General features: G+C 37.2%; 1 protein-coding gene across 7 annotated transcripts in view; it reads left to right on the top strand.

Annotated features, from left to right (window-relative positions):
• Positions 1-5,312, top strand: part of ART3 (ADP-ribosyltransferase 3 (inactive)) — a 29,644-nt gene extending 24,332 nt beyond the window's left edge. For 5 of the 7 annotated variants that reach the window (XM_088020616.1, XM_088020610.1, XM_088020607.1 and 2 more), the window contains one exon: positions 5,179-5,312. In XM_088020616.1, coding sequence (XP_087876742.1) covers positions 5,179-5,312 — 134 coding nt within the window. Of the gene's footprint in view, positions 1-100; positions 134-1,373; positions 1,407-2,705; positions 2,739-5,178 lie in introns of all 7 variants that reach the window. The other 2 variants (XM_028100763.2, XM_088020620.1) reach the window with 1 other exon arrangement.
• Positions 5,313-16,276: the final 10,964 nt, after the last annotated feature.

Below are 16,276 nucleotides of genomic sequence, written 5' to 3'. Positions count from 1 at the left end.
GGGAGCTTTGGCACTTGTTATCACTTAGGCTCATCAGATAAGAGTAAAATAGACTCACTGGAGCAAACTGTAAGTCACTGAAAACTTCTTTCTCATTTAGGAATGACAATTCCAGAAACTTTTTCACTACCAGGTAAGCAGTGGTTGGCATATGAGAGAGGAAGCTGCCAGTTTGGGGGGTATAGTTAATAATTGTCACCATTAGATAATGCAGGGGAGCCTAAGTACTTTGCACAAGATCACATAAGTGAATAAAGGACCCACGTTTCTTAACTTACGACCTAGTACCCACCCATTCCTTAAGACTTGTGGTTCTTCAAGTGTTTTTCCAGTTTTATTTTACCATGGCAGATTTAACTTACCTATAAGATATAATCATGAAAATGTCAAATAGGCATTTAAACAGTGTGAGCCTGTTGCTGAGGACAAGGCCATTGAGGGGCCTTGAGCTTCTGTGGCCAGAGAAACTGAACAGTAATTTCTGTCAAGTTCCTCAGAAAGGGCTTAGAACTTACGCTTACAGAGGAGGAAAAAGGTCTCTAAACTTAATTTTTTTCCTGGGACAAAGAGAAGTAAATTTTTTAAAAAGTGGACATAATTTCCAAGAGTGCTATGAACAGTAATAACACTTCTCTGCCTCAGAATTGTTATCTTTCAAATACTGCTAATAATTGTCATGTTTACCTTATGGGGATATCTATAAGGACTAGAAAAACACAAAATCTCAGGGTGCAAGCCCCCATTTAATGCTTAAATCCTTTCTCCTGAGTTCTTGTATTTTGAAAATAATTTTTGGTATGTCTTATTATTATGGAATGAATAGCACAGTGCTGAGCTTTGCCTAACATCGCTGTCTATGGAAACAGCACGGTGCTATATACAAAGACAGCATATTCACAGTTAATTGCCTCACTCACAGATTTAGGCCCAGAGAGAAGGTCCAGCAGCTCTTTTATATTCACCTGGATTTGCCATGTTGGGCCACATGTTTATTTGCTCACAACTTTGAAGTGAACCTCTAACAACACTGATGACACATCTTTTGTGTCTACAAACCTTCAACTCAGTGACCTGAGTTTGCGTAGTGTTCTCATTGGCTCCTTCGAACCAGTGGTTATCTGAACGGCAGAGGCTGAGCCGAGTAAGGAATGAACACAGGCTGTGTAGACAGACTCATTTTCTCTGAGTAACTTATATATAAGTTATTTCACTTTTCTTTGCTTCTGCTTCCAAATCTGTAAAATGAAGAAAACGTCGTCTTGCAGGACTGATTAAAGTCCTAATGAGATAAAGTCTGGCAAAATGAATGGTAGTTTAAAATAGTAGTAAATGGTAGTTGTCTTTCTTAATATCTGAAATTCTTTCTCATTTAGGAATAAAAGTGGTACAACTGGATGAAAAACCTGGTAATAAATTCTTTATTGGGGGTGGAGGTATCACGATTTTGTGGGTCCTTTACCATCACCATTCAGTTAGCTCAGTCTTAAGAGGGCAAAGGAAAACACCTGGGCTATACAGCTTCTGATATCCCAGTCTGCAAGCCAGAGGGAGAAAACGTTGAGGAACCAGTGTGAGCAGCAGGCCGCTATTATGGCTCTCTGGGCTAAGCAAAGAAAAAGACAGTTGACTTGCAGCTGGAACAGTTGGCTTCCTGCTGCAGGGGTCTATTCCGGAATGGGACAGGAGGTTTCCCAAGGTAACGTGGCTACTGTGAGGGAATCTGTCGTAATTGGAACAGCATCATCAAAGAGGTGTGTATCAGAACCCTACAGCATGAGACCAGTTCTGTGTTCCTGACTGCCCTCACCATGTCCTCCAACAAATAGGCCACTAAGTTTTGCTGGGAATATTTTGTATTGTGCACTCATCTGGAAAGCTGTGTGCAGTGCAGGCTTTTTAAAAGTGTCAAAAAACATTTACACAGGATCTTGTTTAATCCACTTAAATATTGTTACTGCCATTTTAGAGATGAAGATATGGAATATAGGAAGTTTAAGGAACCTGTAAAAGACTAGAAAGAGAAAACTAGGGACTCAGACTTTGCAAATTTTGTTCAGTTTCTGTCGTGTGACACTTGTCTTCCAACCAGATGTAGTTATAGAAAATACACCTCTATCCTGGGCTCCTAGAATTGGTATTTGGCTTCAAAGCTGTCAAAATATGGCAATATCGTAATATTTCAGTGCTAGTATAGCATTATAATTGAGGTCGTGTATCATAGTAATTGAGAGCAGAGGTTTTGAAATTAGACATTGCTTCCAGTCATTGCCTCTGTGGTTTTATGCAAGTTTTGAGGAACATCTGTATAATACTGATAACTATACCTACCTACTGAGACTGTAAGAAACATGACAATGTACATCAATCATTTTCACAAAGTATGATGCATGGGAAGCACTCAGTAACTGATAGTATTAATGTTGTACTTGGGAATCTTAGTTCAATGTCCAGAAAATACTTTTTTGTAAATAAAATTTTAATCTTTCTTTTAATGGAAACACGTATACATTGTAGTAAAAAAAAAATTTCAGAGAGCACAAGTGAGTAAAAATTAAACACTTCCTCAACCCCACACATAAATCTAAACCTAATACTCCGCCCTGCAGGCCCATTTTCAGAGATAACCAAGTTTGCTTAATCAGATTATTCTCTTCTGGATAAATAGATGTACAATATAATTAACTCAAAATCTGTTTATATTTTAGAAGACAAAAGTCAGGAAGATCCCGGCAATCCTGGTATGAAATATTTCATTTCCTTAGTTGATAAATGTCTGATCTGCAGTATAGAAAAAGTGACAAATTTATTTTTCCTCAATAACAGGAACAAAGTTTCAAGAGTTTAAGGCATCATAGTATGGGATATAATGTCATATCCAAATGCTTATTAGTGTGTATATTGTGGGAGTAACTTAATTTCTTAAGCAATCATTTTCAACTGTGTGTTTTATTTAGAGCAGTGGTTCTCAACCCTATCAACCCAGTTCTCCCTTTTTATAACAAATATTTATAAAGCCTTTGTAGTGTCTGGAATAACATGCATAGATAAGGAGACCTACTTGTACCCATAAGAATATCAATATAATGTCCTAATTATAATTTATAACAAAATTATATAGATTTCAATATTAAGTGCCTACATTATACTAAAAGAAATAATGGACAGATGATTGTATTATACAAATTGGATTTAAGAAAAGACTGGAAGCAATTCTGTGCAGGTTTAAGAAAATGAAAGGCAAGAAATAGAAGCTAGATAGAAACTGATGTTTATTAGAACTATCCAAAAATATTTTGTTTCTATGTAAAACTGATTCAGGTTCTGGGCTTAAGCATTATAAATAGGTTATTAACTGATATGTATGTCTGCCAGTGCATTTGAAATTCGTGTGGAAGTGGGTTGGTGCAAACACTGTCCAGAGCATTGCAAGATATCTAGCCCTCTACTTTTTTTTTTTTTAAGATTTTATTTATTTGAGAGAAAGCACAAGCAAGGGAAGCAGCAGGCAGAGGGAGAGGGAGAAGCAGGCTCCCCGCAGAGCAGGGAGCCCGATGCTGGGCTCGATCCGAGGACCCTGGGATCATGACCCGAGCCAAAGAGCCCTCTACTTCTACCCCACTGTTGTGACTATCAGAAAATACCTGACAGCAAACCATAAGAGACTCTTAAGCATAGGGAACAAACTGAGGGTTGCTGGAGGGGAGAGGGGTGGGGGAGGGTTAGGATAACTGGGTGATGGACATTAAGGAGAGCACGTGATGTAATGAGCACTGGGTATTATATAAGACTGATGAATCACAGACCTCTGCCTCTGAAACCAATAATACATTATGTGTTCATTGAATTTAAATAAAAATTTAAAAAAAACAAGACAACTAAAGTAGTATGCTATTTTTAGAGATCCTGAAGATCACCTACAAATGGAAATGATTTATAAAAGGAATTTTATAAATTTTGGAAAAGGTTAAAAACAAAAGAAGGAAATGCTCAGGATCAAGATTCTAACTCACAATTTCCTTACACTCAGCACATGCTGACAATTTTAGTAGGGATGGTCCCATTAAAGACAAATTTAACTCTCTCTTTTTTAAAGATTTTATTTATTTATTTGAGAGAACAAGAGAGAGCATGAGCATGGGGGAGCAGCAGAGGCAGAGGGAGAAGCAGACTCCCCACTGAGCAGGGAACCCGATCTGGGACTTGATCCCAGGACCCTGGGATCATGACCTGAGCCAAAGGCAGACGCTTAACTGACTGAGCGACTCAGGTGCCCTGACAAATTTAACTCTTAAAAATATATATATATATATACCCTGACAAATTCCAAACTGCCTTTTAGGGGGCAGTACTGCTCCCTTGAGAACCACTGCTCTATAGTAACGAACTAATGTATGAGTGTACCTGCCTGTCCCTTTCCCCATCTGTATACATACAACTGCATTTTTATAATTATGGCGAGTAAATTGATAATATGAGTTAAAGACATAAAATTTACTGGCTGTTTCTCTTGGCTTCATGTATGAAATCTGAGTGGTGATCCCATTTGGATACTTCCCAGTCCTCCCTTGTACACTCTGAACCAAAACACAGCCATAATTCAGTTACAGGGAATGTGAAACAGATCATCATCCTATGAATGGACTCCACTGTTTCTCTTCACTAGTTCAGATGAAAGGGAAACCGTTTCCTCCAGACCAGTGTTTCGTGTACTGAGAGAAAAAGTTAATTTTTTTTTTTCAGCTGGCACGGCTTCGTGTTTAAAAATGCAGCTGAATTTAATCACATATTGGTAACTATTAGCATATACATATGAAATATAGTCTTGAAATAGAATCAAACTTTACCTTGCATGTATATACAGCAAATGAAAACAAAAAATTGCTGAGAAATTATAGAGAACTTGAACAACAGCAAAAAGTATCTTGTCTACGTAGATATTGAAAAGTCTGTGGAATCCTAGATAAAAACTGTCAGCACACCCAACCTGATGATAATACATGAAAATACAGCCTGAAATCTGTAATGAACTATATTTATTTCAACATTGTTCCTGGTTAGTGTTTTAGGAAATTTTGTAGCTCAACTTGAATGTCTACATATTAAGGATACATGGTTTAGGTGCATGAAACTGGGTATCAGAAATGACATGTGTCAATGACTGTGTGTTCTCATTAACAGCTCCAGGTCCAGTTCCAGTTCCAGGTCCCAAAACCCATCCCTCTGCATCCTGTGGCAAAATGCTTCTTCCGCCGTTGGGGACATTCATCATTTTAATCAGTGCTTCTGCTGTAAATCTCTTTGTTGCTTTGTAGTCTAATATATTCTTTATTTACTTAAAATATACTCAAGGAATCCCACAAGAAACCATCAACAGGAATGATGTATTTTTCACTTGTTAGTCAGAGTCACTTGATAAAATGAGAACCGAGTATTTTTTATTTACTTTGTAAATTCAGAGTTGGTCCAGATATGTCATAGAATTCATTTTTCATTTATTTCTATATTTATGATTGCAAAAAAAACCCTGTATACTTCTGATTGAATTCAATAAAAGACTTTAAGATTGTTGGATATAATTTCAGTAGAATTGCCACGTATTAAAATATGCAGTACTGTTAGTGATTAACATGAATTTAATTCCTGAATTAGAATTTTAAAGAAGTTTTACTCATCGTTGAAGGATCAAACTTTGACTTCAAATAGTATCACCCCACAATCTCTTCATCTTCCTTTAATATATAAACACTTTATATTTCTGTAAACATGACTATTTACCAAGTGTTTCACATATAGTCCCTAACTTAAATCTCATATTAATCCAGGAAAATAGACAGTAGTGAAGGAATGTATATATGCTAAGTAAGGAAAAATGAGATTATACAGTATGGTATTCTTTTCCCCAAGGTATTGTGGTGGTTGAATAGTGACTGATTTAGGCATAGGCTTTGGTAACTGGCACTTGTTTACATTTTGCAGTATTTCAAAAAGGATTTAAGTCCACCTTGAAAGATAAGAGAAAAACTACTTAGAATCTAGACTAGGTGTTACCGGTTCAGTGTGCTTTTTTAAAAAAGTTGTCAAAAAAAAAAAAAAATAAAAATAAAAAAGTTGTCTGCACACTTTTTTCCTCCAGTCTGGTTTACTTATATTTATTTATTTGGAAGGTTTTATTTATTTGTCAGAGAGCAAGCACAAGCAGGGGGAGTGGCAGGCAGAGGGAGAAGCAGGCTCCCCACTGAGCAGGGAGCCCAATGCAGGGCTCAATGCCAGGACCCCGGGATCATGACCTGAGCTGAAGGCAGATGCTTAACCAACTGAGCCACCCAGGCGTCCCTATTTGTATTTATATTTATTTTTTTAAATTTTATTTGACAGAGAGGCACAGCCAGAGAGGGAACACAAACAGGGGGAGTGGGAGAGGGAGAAGCAGGCTTCCTGCTGAGCAGGGAGCCCGATGCGGGGCTCCATCCCAGGACTCTGGGATCATGACCTGAGCTGAAGGCAGACGCTTCTGAGCCACTCAGGCACCTCTATATTTATTTTTAAGAATTTTAATTGAGGTATAGTTGACACACAATATTATATCAGTTTCAGGTATACAACAGTAATTTCAGAATTATATACATTATGAAATGCTTACCACAATAAGTGTGGTTACCAGCTGTCGTTATACAAAGTTATTACAATATTATTGATTATATTCCCTATGCTTTATTTCTCATTCCTGTGACTTACTATTTTATAACTGTTTGTACCTCTTGATCCCCTTCATCCATTTTGCCCATCCCCCTACCTCTCTGGCAACCACCAGTTCTCTGTATTTAGGGATCCGTTTCTGTGTTTGGTTTGTTCTTTTTTTTTTTTTTTTTTTTAGATAGCACCTATCAATGAAATCATATGATATTTGTCTTTCCCTGTCTGACTTAATTAGCAGAATACCCTCCAGTTCATCCTTGTCGTCACAGATGGCAAGGTTTCATTCCCTTTATGGCTGAGTAATATTCCACTGTATATACACCACAACTTCTTTATCCATTCATTTATCAGTGGACACTGGGTTGCTTCCATATCTTGGCTATTACAAATTATGCTTCAGTGAACTTGAGGTGCATATATCTTTTGAGTTAAGTGTTTTGGTTTTCTTTGGCTAAATACCCAGTAGTGGAATTACTGGATTGTATAGTATTTCTATTTTTAATTTTTTGAGGAAACTCCATATGTTTTCCATGTTGGCTGCACCAATTTACACTCCCATCAGCAATGCACAAGTATTCCCTTTTCTCTACATTCTCACCAATACTTGTTATTTCTTCTGTCTTTGGTACTAGGCATTCTGACTGGTGTGAGGTGATACCTCATTATGGTTTTGGTTTGCATTTCCCTAATGATTAGTGATGTTGAGCATCTCTTTCTGTATCTGCTGGTCATCTGTATGTCTTCTTTGTAAAAATTCATATTCAGATCCTCTGCCCATTTTTAATCAGATTGTTAATTTTTTTGGTTAGTTGTATGAATTCTTTATATTTTTTGGGTATCATCCCTTTATTAGTATATAATTTGCAAATATGTTCTACCATTCCATAGAGTTGCCTTTTTGTTTTGTTAATGGTCCTTTGCTGTGCAAAAAGCCTTTTCATTTGATGTAGTTCCAGTTATTTCCCTTGTCTGAGGGGACAGATCCAGGAAAATATTTCTGGGGCCAATGTCCAGAAGTTTATTACTTTTATGTTTTCTGAGTTTTATGGTTTCAGGTCTCACATTTAGGTCTTTAACTCATTTTGAGTTTATTTTTGTATGTGGAATAAGAGTGATCCAACTTCATTCTTTTGCGTTTAGCTGTCCAGTTTTCCCAGCACCATTTATTGAAGAGACTGTCTTTTCCATGTTGTATATTTGTCCTTTATCATAGATTAATTCACAATATAAATAAGGGTTTATTTCTGTCCTCTACAGTCTGTTCAATTGATCCATGTGTCTTTTCTATGCTGGTACCATACTGTTTTGAACACAATAGATTTTATAGTGTAGTTTGAAATAAAGGAGTATGATACCTCCAGGTTTGTTCTTTCTCAAGATTGCTGTCACTATTTGGTGTCTTTTGTGGTTCCATACAAATTTTAGCATTATTTGTTCTAGTTCTATGAAAAATACTATTGGCATTTTTATAGGGATTGTTCTGAATCTGTAGATTGCTTTGGTTGGTATGGACATTTTGTTATTATTCTTCCAGTTCATTAGCACAGAATATCTTTCCATTTATCTGTGTCATCTTCAATTTCTTTCATCAGTAATCTTAATAGTTTTCAGAGTACATACAGTTCTTCTACCTCCTTGGTTAAATTTATTCCTAGGTATTTTGTTCTTTTTGAGGTAATTGTACGTGGGATTGTTAATTTCTCTTCCTGATAGTTACTAGTATATAGGAACACAGCAGATTCTGTATATTAATTTTTTATCCTGCAACTTTACCGAATCATTTATTAGTTCTGGTAGTCCTTTGGTGGAGTCTTTAGGGTTTTCTGTATATAGTGTCATGTCACCTGCAAATAGTGACAGTTTCATTTCTTCTTTACCAATTTGGATGCTTTTTATTTCCTTTTCTTGTCTGATTGCCACAGCTAGGACTTCCAATACTATGTTGAATAAATGTGGTGAGGGTGGAAATCCTTGTCTTGTTCCTGATCTTAGAAGAAAAGTTTTCAGCTTTTCACCATTGAGTATGTTAGCTATAGGCTTGTCATATATGGCTTATTATTATGTTGAGGTACGTTCCCTGTCTACCAACTCTGTTGAGAATTTTTATCATAAATGGATGTTGAATTCTGTCATTTTTTTCTGCATCTATTTTTTTTTAAGATTTTATTTATTTGTCAGAGTATAAGCAGGGGGAGCAGAAGGCAGAGGGAGAAGCAGGCTCCCCACTGAGCAGGGAGCCCAATGCAGGACTCGATCCCAGGACCCGGAGATCATGACCTGAGCTGAAGGCAGATGCTGAACCGACTGAGCCACCCAGGCGTCCCTTTTCTGCATCTATTGAAATGATTTATGCTTAATTTTGTTAATGTGATACATCATGTTGATTTATTTGTAGATATTGAACTGTCTTTGCATCCTTGAAATTCCACTTGATTGTGGTGAATGATCCTTTTTTTAATGTATTGTTGAATGCAGTTTGTGAATATTTTGTTGAGAATTTTTGCATCTATGTTCATCAGGGATATTGATCTGTAATTTTTTTTTTTTTTTTTGTGGTGTCTCTTTCTGGGTTTGGTATCAGAATAATACTGGTCTCGGAAGAATGAATTTGGAAGCATTCTTTCCTATTCTATTTTTTGGAATGCTTGAGAAGGATAGGTATTAACTCTTCTTTAAATGTTGGGTAGAGGACACCTGTGTGGCTCAGTTGGTTATGTATCTGCCTTCAGCTCAGGTCATGATCCCAGGGTCCTGGGATCGAGCCCTGCATCAGGCTCCCTGCATAGTGGGGAGCCTGCTTCTCTCTCTCCCTCTGCCTTTCCCCCTGCTTGTGCTCTCTGTCAAATAAATAAATAAAACTTTTTTAAAAAAATAGGGATGCCTGGGTGGCTTAGTGGGTTAAGCATCTGCCTTCGACTCAGGTCATGATCTCAGGGCCCTGGGGTCACGGGGAGCCTGCTTCTCCTCTACCTACTGTTCCCCCTGCTGTGTGCTTGCTCTCTCTCTCTCTCTCTCTTGCACTCTGACAAATGAATGGATAAAATCTTTAAAATAAATAAATAGATAAATGTTGGATAGAAATCACCTGTGAAGCTGTCTGATCCTAGACCTTTTGATGTTAGGAGTTTTTTGATTACCGATTAGATTTTGTTACCAGTAATTGGTCTGTTCACATTTTCTGTTTCTTCCTGATGCAGTCTTGGAAGATTGTATGTTTCTGGAAATTTATGTATTCTATGTTGTCTAATGTGTTGACACACATTTTTCATAGTAGTCTCTTATAATCCTTTGTACTTCTGTGGTGTCGGTTGTAACTTCTCTTTCATTTCTGATTTGTGTGGGTCCTCTTTTTTTTTCTTGATGAGTTTGGTTTAAGGTTTATCAGTTTTATCTTTTTAAGAAACAGCAGTTTCATTAATAATTTTTATATTTTTTTAGTCTGTTAATTTCTGTTCTGATCTTTATTATTTCCTTACTTCAAGTAACTTTGGGCTTTCTTGTTTTTCTAGTTCCTTTAGGTGTAAGATTAGATTGTGTGACAGTTTTCTTGTTTCTTGATTATTAGGTTTAGTGCTGTAGACTTTCCTCTTAGAACTGCTTTTGCTGTATCCCAAAGATTTTGAACCATTGTGTTGCCATTTTCATTTGTCTCGTATTTTTTCCATTTCCTCTTTTTGATTTCTTTTTTGATCCATTGTTTATTGATAGCATGTTGTCTAGTCTTTATAAGGTTGTGTTTTTTCAAGTTTTTTCTTGTAACAGAGCTCTGGTTTCATAATGTTATGGTTGGAAAAGATACTTAATATGATTTCAGTCACCTTAAATTTATTTGTTTTGTGACCTAACATGATGTTTCATGGAAAATATTCCTTATGCACTTCAGAAGAATGTGTATTCTGTTGTTGGATGGAATATTCTGTATATATCTGTTAAATCCATCTAGCCTAATATATTATTCAAAGCCACAATTTCCTTCCTGATTTTCTGTCTAGATCTATCTGTTGATGTAAGTGGGGTGTTAAAGTCTCCTATTGATTGTATCAGGGACAGTTTCTCCCTTTAGGTCTGTTAATATTTGCTTTATATATTAGGTGCTCATATGTTGGGTGTACATTTATAATTGTTGGATTGATCCTTGTATCATTATTTAATACCCTTGTCCCTTGTTATAGTCTTCATTTTATTTACTTATTTTTAATCATTTTTTTCATTATGTTAAGTGTACTCTTCCCCCATCTCTCACCCACCTCCCCTCTGGCAACGTATCATTTTTTTTTTTTAAAGATTTTATTTATTTATTTGAGAGAGAATGAGAGACAGCACGAGAGGGAAGAGGGTCAGAGGGAGAAGCAGACTCCCTGCTGAGCAGGGAGCCCAATGTGGGACTCGATCCCGGGACTCCAGGATCATGACCTGAGCCGAAGGCAGTTGCTTAACCAACTGAGCCACCCAGGCGCCCACCCTCTGGTAACTATCAGTTTGTTCTCTATAGTTGAGTCTGTTTCTTGGTTTGTCTCTCTCTTTTTTTTTTTGTTAAGATTTTATTTATTTGAGAAAGAGAGCGAGAGAGAGAGCACAAGCCAGAGGGGAGGGGCAGAGGGAGAAGCAGACCCCTCGCTGAGCAGGGAGCCTGATGTGGGACTAGATCTCAGGATGCTAGGATCATGACCTGAGCCAAAGGCACATGCTTAACTCACTGAGCCACCCAAGTGCCCTCTGTCTCTTTTTTTATTTTCTTTTGCTCATTTGTTTTGTTTCTCTGAGTGATTTGTCTTTCTCTGAGTGATTTATTTCACTTAGCATTATACTCTCTAGATCCATCTATGTTGTTGCAAATGACAAGATTTCATTCTTATGGCTGAATAATATTCCATTATATATACATATATATACCACTTCATCTTTATCCAGTCAGGTATCGATGGACACTTAGGCTGCTTCCATAATTTGGCCCTTGTAAATAATGCTGCGATAAACGTAGGGGTGCACATATCCCTTTGAATTAGTGTTTTTGTATTCTTTAGGTAAATACCCACCCAGTAGTGCAATTCCTAGATCATAGGGTAGTTCTATTTTAATTTTTGAGGAATCTCCATACTGTTACAATGGCTGCACCAATTTGCATTTCCACCAACAGTACAAGAGGGTTCCTTTTTCTCCACATCTTCACCAACACTTTTCTTGTGTTTTTTATTTTAGCCCCTCTGAGGTGTGAGGTGATACCTCATTGTGGTTTTGGTTTTCATTTCCCTGATGTTGAGTGATGTTGAACATCCTTTCATGTATCTGTTGGTGATCTGGATGTTGTCTTTGGAGAAATGTGTGTTCATATCTTCTGCCCATTTTTTAATCAGATTATTTGTTTTTTGGGTATTGAGTTGGATCAGTTGTTTATATGTTTTGGATACTATTTATCGGATATGTCATTTGCAAATACCTTCTCTCATTCAGTAAGTTGGCTTTTAGTTTTGGTGGTTTCCTTTGCTGTGTACAAGTTTTTTATTTTGATGAATTTCCAATAATTTATGTTTGCTTTTATTTCCCTTGCCTCAGGAGACATACCTAGAGAAATGTTGCTAGGGCCGATATCAGAGAAATTACTGCCTGTACTCTCTTCAAGGAGTTTTATGGTTTCAGGTCTCACATTTAGGTCTTTAATCCATTTTGAGTTTATTTTTGTGTATGGTGAAAGAAAGTGGTCTAGTTTCATTCTTTTGCATGTTGCTCTCCAGTTTTCCCAGCACCATTTGTTGAAGAGACTGTCTCTTTCCCATATCCATTCCTCCTTTGTTGAAGATTAATTGACCATATAATTGTGGATTTCTAGATTTTCTGTTCTTTCCCATTGATCTATGTGTCTGTTTTTATGCCATACCATTTTAATTACTACCACTTTGTAATTTAACTTGAAATCGGGAAATGTGTTACCTCCGGGATTTTCTTTTTCAAGATTGCTTTGGCTATTCAGGGTCTTTTGTAGTTCCATGCAAATTTTAGGATTGTTCTAGCTCTGTGAAAAATGCGTTGGTGTTTTGATAGGAATTACATTAAATCTGTAGATTGCTTTGGGTAGTTATAGGCATTTTAACAGGATTTGTTTTTCCAGCCCATGAGCATGGAATGTCTTTCCATTTCTTTGCATCATCTTGAATTTCTTTCATCAGTGTTTTATAGTTTTCAGAGTACAGATCTCTTACATCTTTAGTTTATTCCTAGGTATTTTGTTTTTGGTGCAAATGTAAATGGGACTTTTTTTTTTTTTAAGATTTATTTATTTGAGAGAGAGAGCACAAGCGGTGGGGAGGGGCAGAAGGAGAGGGAGAGCAGACTCCCCACCAAGTGTGGAGCCCAGTTCGGGGCTCAATCCCAGGACCCTGGGATCATGACCTGAGCAGAAGGCAGATGCTTAACTGACTGAACCACCGTGGCTAGGTCGGGATTTTCTTAATTTCACTTTCTGATGCTTCATTATTAGTGTATACGAAGGCAACAACAGATTTCTCTACATTGATTTTGTATCCTGCAACTTTACTTAATTCATTTATCAGTTCTAGTAGTTTTTTGGTGGATCTTCAGGGTTTTCTATCTATAGTATCATGTCACCTGCAAATAGAGTTTGGCTTCTTCTTTGCCAATTTGGATGCCTTTTATTTCTTTTTGTTGTGTGATGGTTACGGCTAGGACTTCCAGTACTATGTTGAATAAAACTGGGGGGAGTGGATGTCCTTGTTTTGTTCCTAACCTTAGGGGAAAAGCTCTCCTTTTTTCACTATTGAGTATGATGTTGGCTGTGGGTTTTTCATATCAGGCCTTTATTATGTTGAGGTATGTTCCCTCTAGACCTACTTTGTTGAGGGTTTTTGTCATGAATGGATGTTGTACCTTGTCAAATGCTTTTTGTGCAGCTATTGAAATGACCATATATTTTTTATCCTTTCTCTTATTGATGTGATGTATCATGTTGATTGTTTTGTGAATATTGAACCACCCTTACATCTCAGGGATAAATCTGACTTGATCGTGGTGTATTACTTTTTAATGTATTGTTGGATTCAGTTTGCTAGTATTTTGTTGATTTTTGCATCTATATTTATGAAAGATACTGTCCTATAGTTCTCTCTTTTTTTTTTTGTAGTGTCTTTATCTGGTTTTGGTATCAGGTGATATTAGCCTCATAGAATGAATTTGGAAGTTTTCTTTATTTTTTTGGAATAGTTTGAGAAGAATGGGTATTAACTCTTCTTTAAATGTTTGATAGAATTCACCTGTGAAGCCATCTGGTCCTGGAATTTTGGGGAGTCTTTTGATTACTGATTCAGTTGCACTGCTGGTAATTGGTCTGTTCAAATTCCCTATTTCTTCCTGCTTTAGTTTTTTGTGGGTTTTTTTTTTCCCCTGCTTTAGTTTTGATAGGTCATATGTTTCTAGGAATTTATCCGTTTCTTTGAATTATTCAATCTGTTAGCATGTAGGTTTTCACAATATTCTTTTATAAATGTTTGTATTTCTGTAGTTTTGGTTGTTATTTCTCCTTTTTCATTAATGATTTTGTTTCTTTGGGTTCTCTCTTTTTTTTGAGTCTTGCTAGATGTTTATCCATTTTGTTGATCCTTTCAAAGAACAAGCTTCCTGTTTTCATTGATTTGTTGTTTTTGTTTTGTTTCTTTTTTTGTTTCTATATAATTTATTTCTGCTCTTTAGTATTTCCTTCCTTTTGCTGAGTTGGGGTTTTGTTTGTTCTTTTTCTAGCTCCTTTAGGTGTAAGGTGAGGTTGTTTACTTCAGATTTTTCTGGTTTCTCGATGTAGGTTTATATTTGCTATAAACTTCCCTCTTAGAACAACTTATTTTGCATCCCAAAGATTTTTGGACTGTCATGTTTTCATATTCATTTGTTTTCATGTAATTTTTATTTTCTTTGAATTCTTGGTTGACCCATTCATTGTTTAATAGCATGTTATTTAACCTCCATGTACTTGTGAGCCCAGATTTTTTCTTGTGGTTGATTTCTAGTTTCATAGTGTTACAGTCAGAAAAGAAGTATGGTATAGCTTTGATTTTTTTTTTTTTCCTGAAGTTGTTGAAGCTTGTCTAGTGGCCTAAAATGTGATCTGTTCTGGAGAATGTTCCATGTGCCCTTGCAAAGAATATGTATTCTCCTGTTTTAGGATGGAATGTTCTGAATATATCTCTTAAGTCCATCTGGTCCAGTGTGTTATTCCTTGTTGATTTTCTGTTTGGATGATCTGTCCATCCATGTAAGTGGGGTGTTAATGTCCCCTACTATTACTGTATTACTATTGATTCTTTTATGTTTTTATTAACTGTTTTATATATTGGGGTTCTCCCATGTTGGGTGCATAAATATTTACATTGTTATATCCTTTTACTGGGGTATTGATTATTATATAGTGTTTTTGCCTCTTGTTACAGTCTTTGTTTTAAAATCTATTTAGTCCAATATAGGTATTGTTACGCTGGCTTTCTTGTGGCATCCATTTGCATGATGTTTCTCTATCCCCTCACTTTTTTTTTTTATAAGATGTTATTTATTTATTTGAGAGAGAGCGAGCATGAGTGGGGTGAGGGACAGAGGGAGAAGCAGAGTCCCTACTGAGCAGGGAGCCCTATGCAGGGCTCAGTCCCAGGACTCTGGGATCATGACCTGAGCCGAAGGCAGACACTTAACTGACTGAGCCACCCAGGTGCCCCTTCACTTTCTTTCTTTCTTTTTTTTTTTTTTAATTTATTTTATTTTTGAGAGAGAAGGAGAGAGAGGAAACATGGGGGGGGAGGGGTGAAGGGAGGGGGAGAAGCACTCCCCGCTGAGCAGGGAGCCTGACCTCGGGGCTCAGTTCCAGGACCCTGGGATCATGACCTGAGCTGAAGGCCAACCTTCACTGAGCCACCCACGTGCCCCACCATTCCCTCACTTTCAGTCTGCTGATGTTTTTCAGTCTGAAATGAGTCTCTTACAGGTAGCATACACATGGGTCTTATTTTTTTATCCACTGTGTCACCCTGTGTCTTTTTTTTTAAGATTTATTTACCCATTTTATTCATTTAGATTTTATTTATTGAGAGAGAGAGACAGAGATAGCGAGAGAGAGCACAAGTGGGGAGGAGAGGGAGAAGCAGGCTTTCTGCTGAGCAAGGAGCCCGATGTGGGGCTTGATCCCAGGACCCTGGGGCCATGACCTAGGCTAAAGGCAGCAGCTTCACTGACTGAGCCACCCAGGCACCCCTTATTTACCCATTTTAGAGAGCGCATGCATGCACTGGGAGGGGCAGAGGGAGAGGGAGAGAAGACGACTCCCCACTGAGCATGGAGCCCAATGAGGGACTTACTCCCACGACCGAGATCATGACCCAAGGTGAAACCGAAATGGACACCCAACCAACTGAGCCACCCAGGTGCCCCACACCCTGTGTCTTTTGATTGAAATGTTTAGTCTATTTACATTCAAAGTAATTACTGATAGATATGTATTTATTGCCATTTTGTTACTTGCTTTGTTGTTTCTATAGATTTTCTCTATTTTCTTGCTCTCATGGTTTTTGGTTTTCTTTAGTGATATACT

This window comes from Eumetopias jubatus, unplaced genomic scaffold, assembly GCF_037043125.1.
Source record: "Eumetopias jubatus isolate StellerSeaLion01/CBP00866 unplaced genomic scaffold, mEumJub1_p1.0 scaffold_2, whole genome shotgun sequence".
Lineage (NCBI taxonomy): Eukaryota > Metazoa > Chordata > Mammalia > Carnivora > Otariidae > Eumetopias > Eumetopias jubatus.
This window is presented reverse-complemented; position numbering and strand designations above follow the sequence as displayed.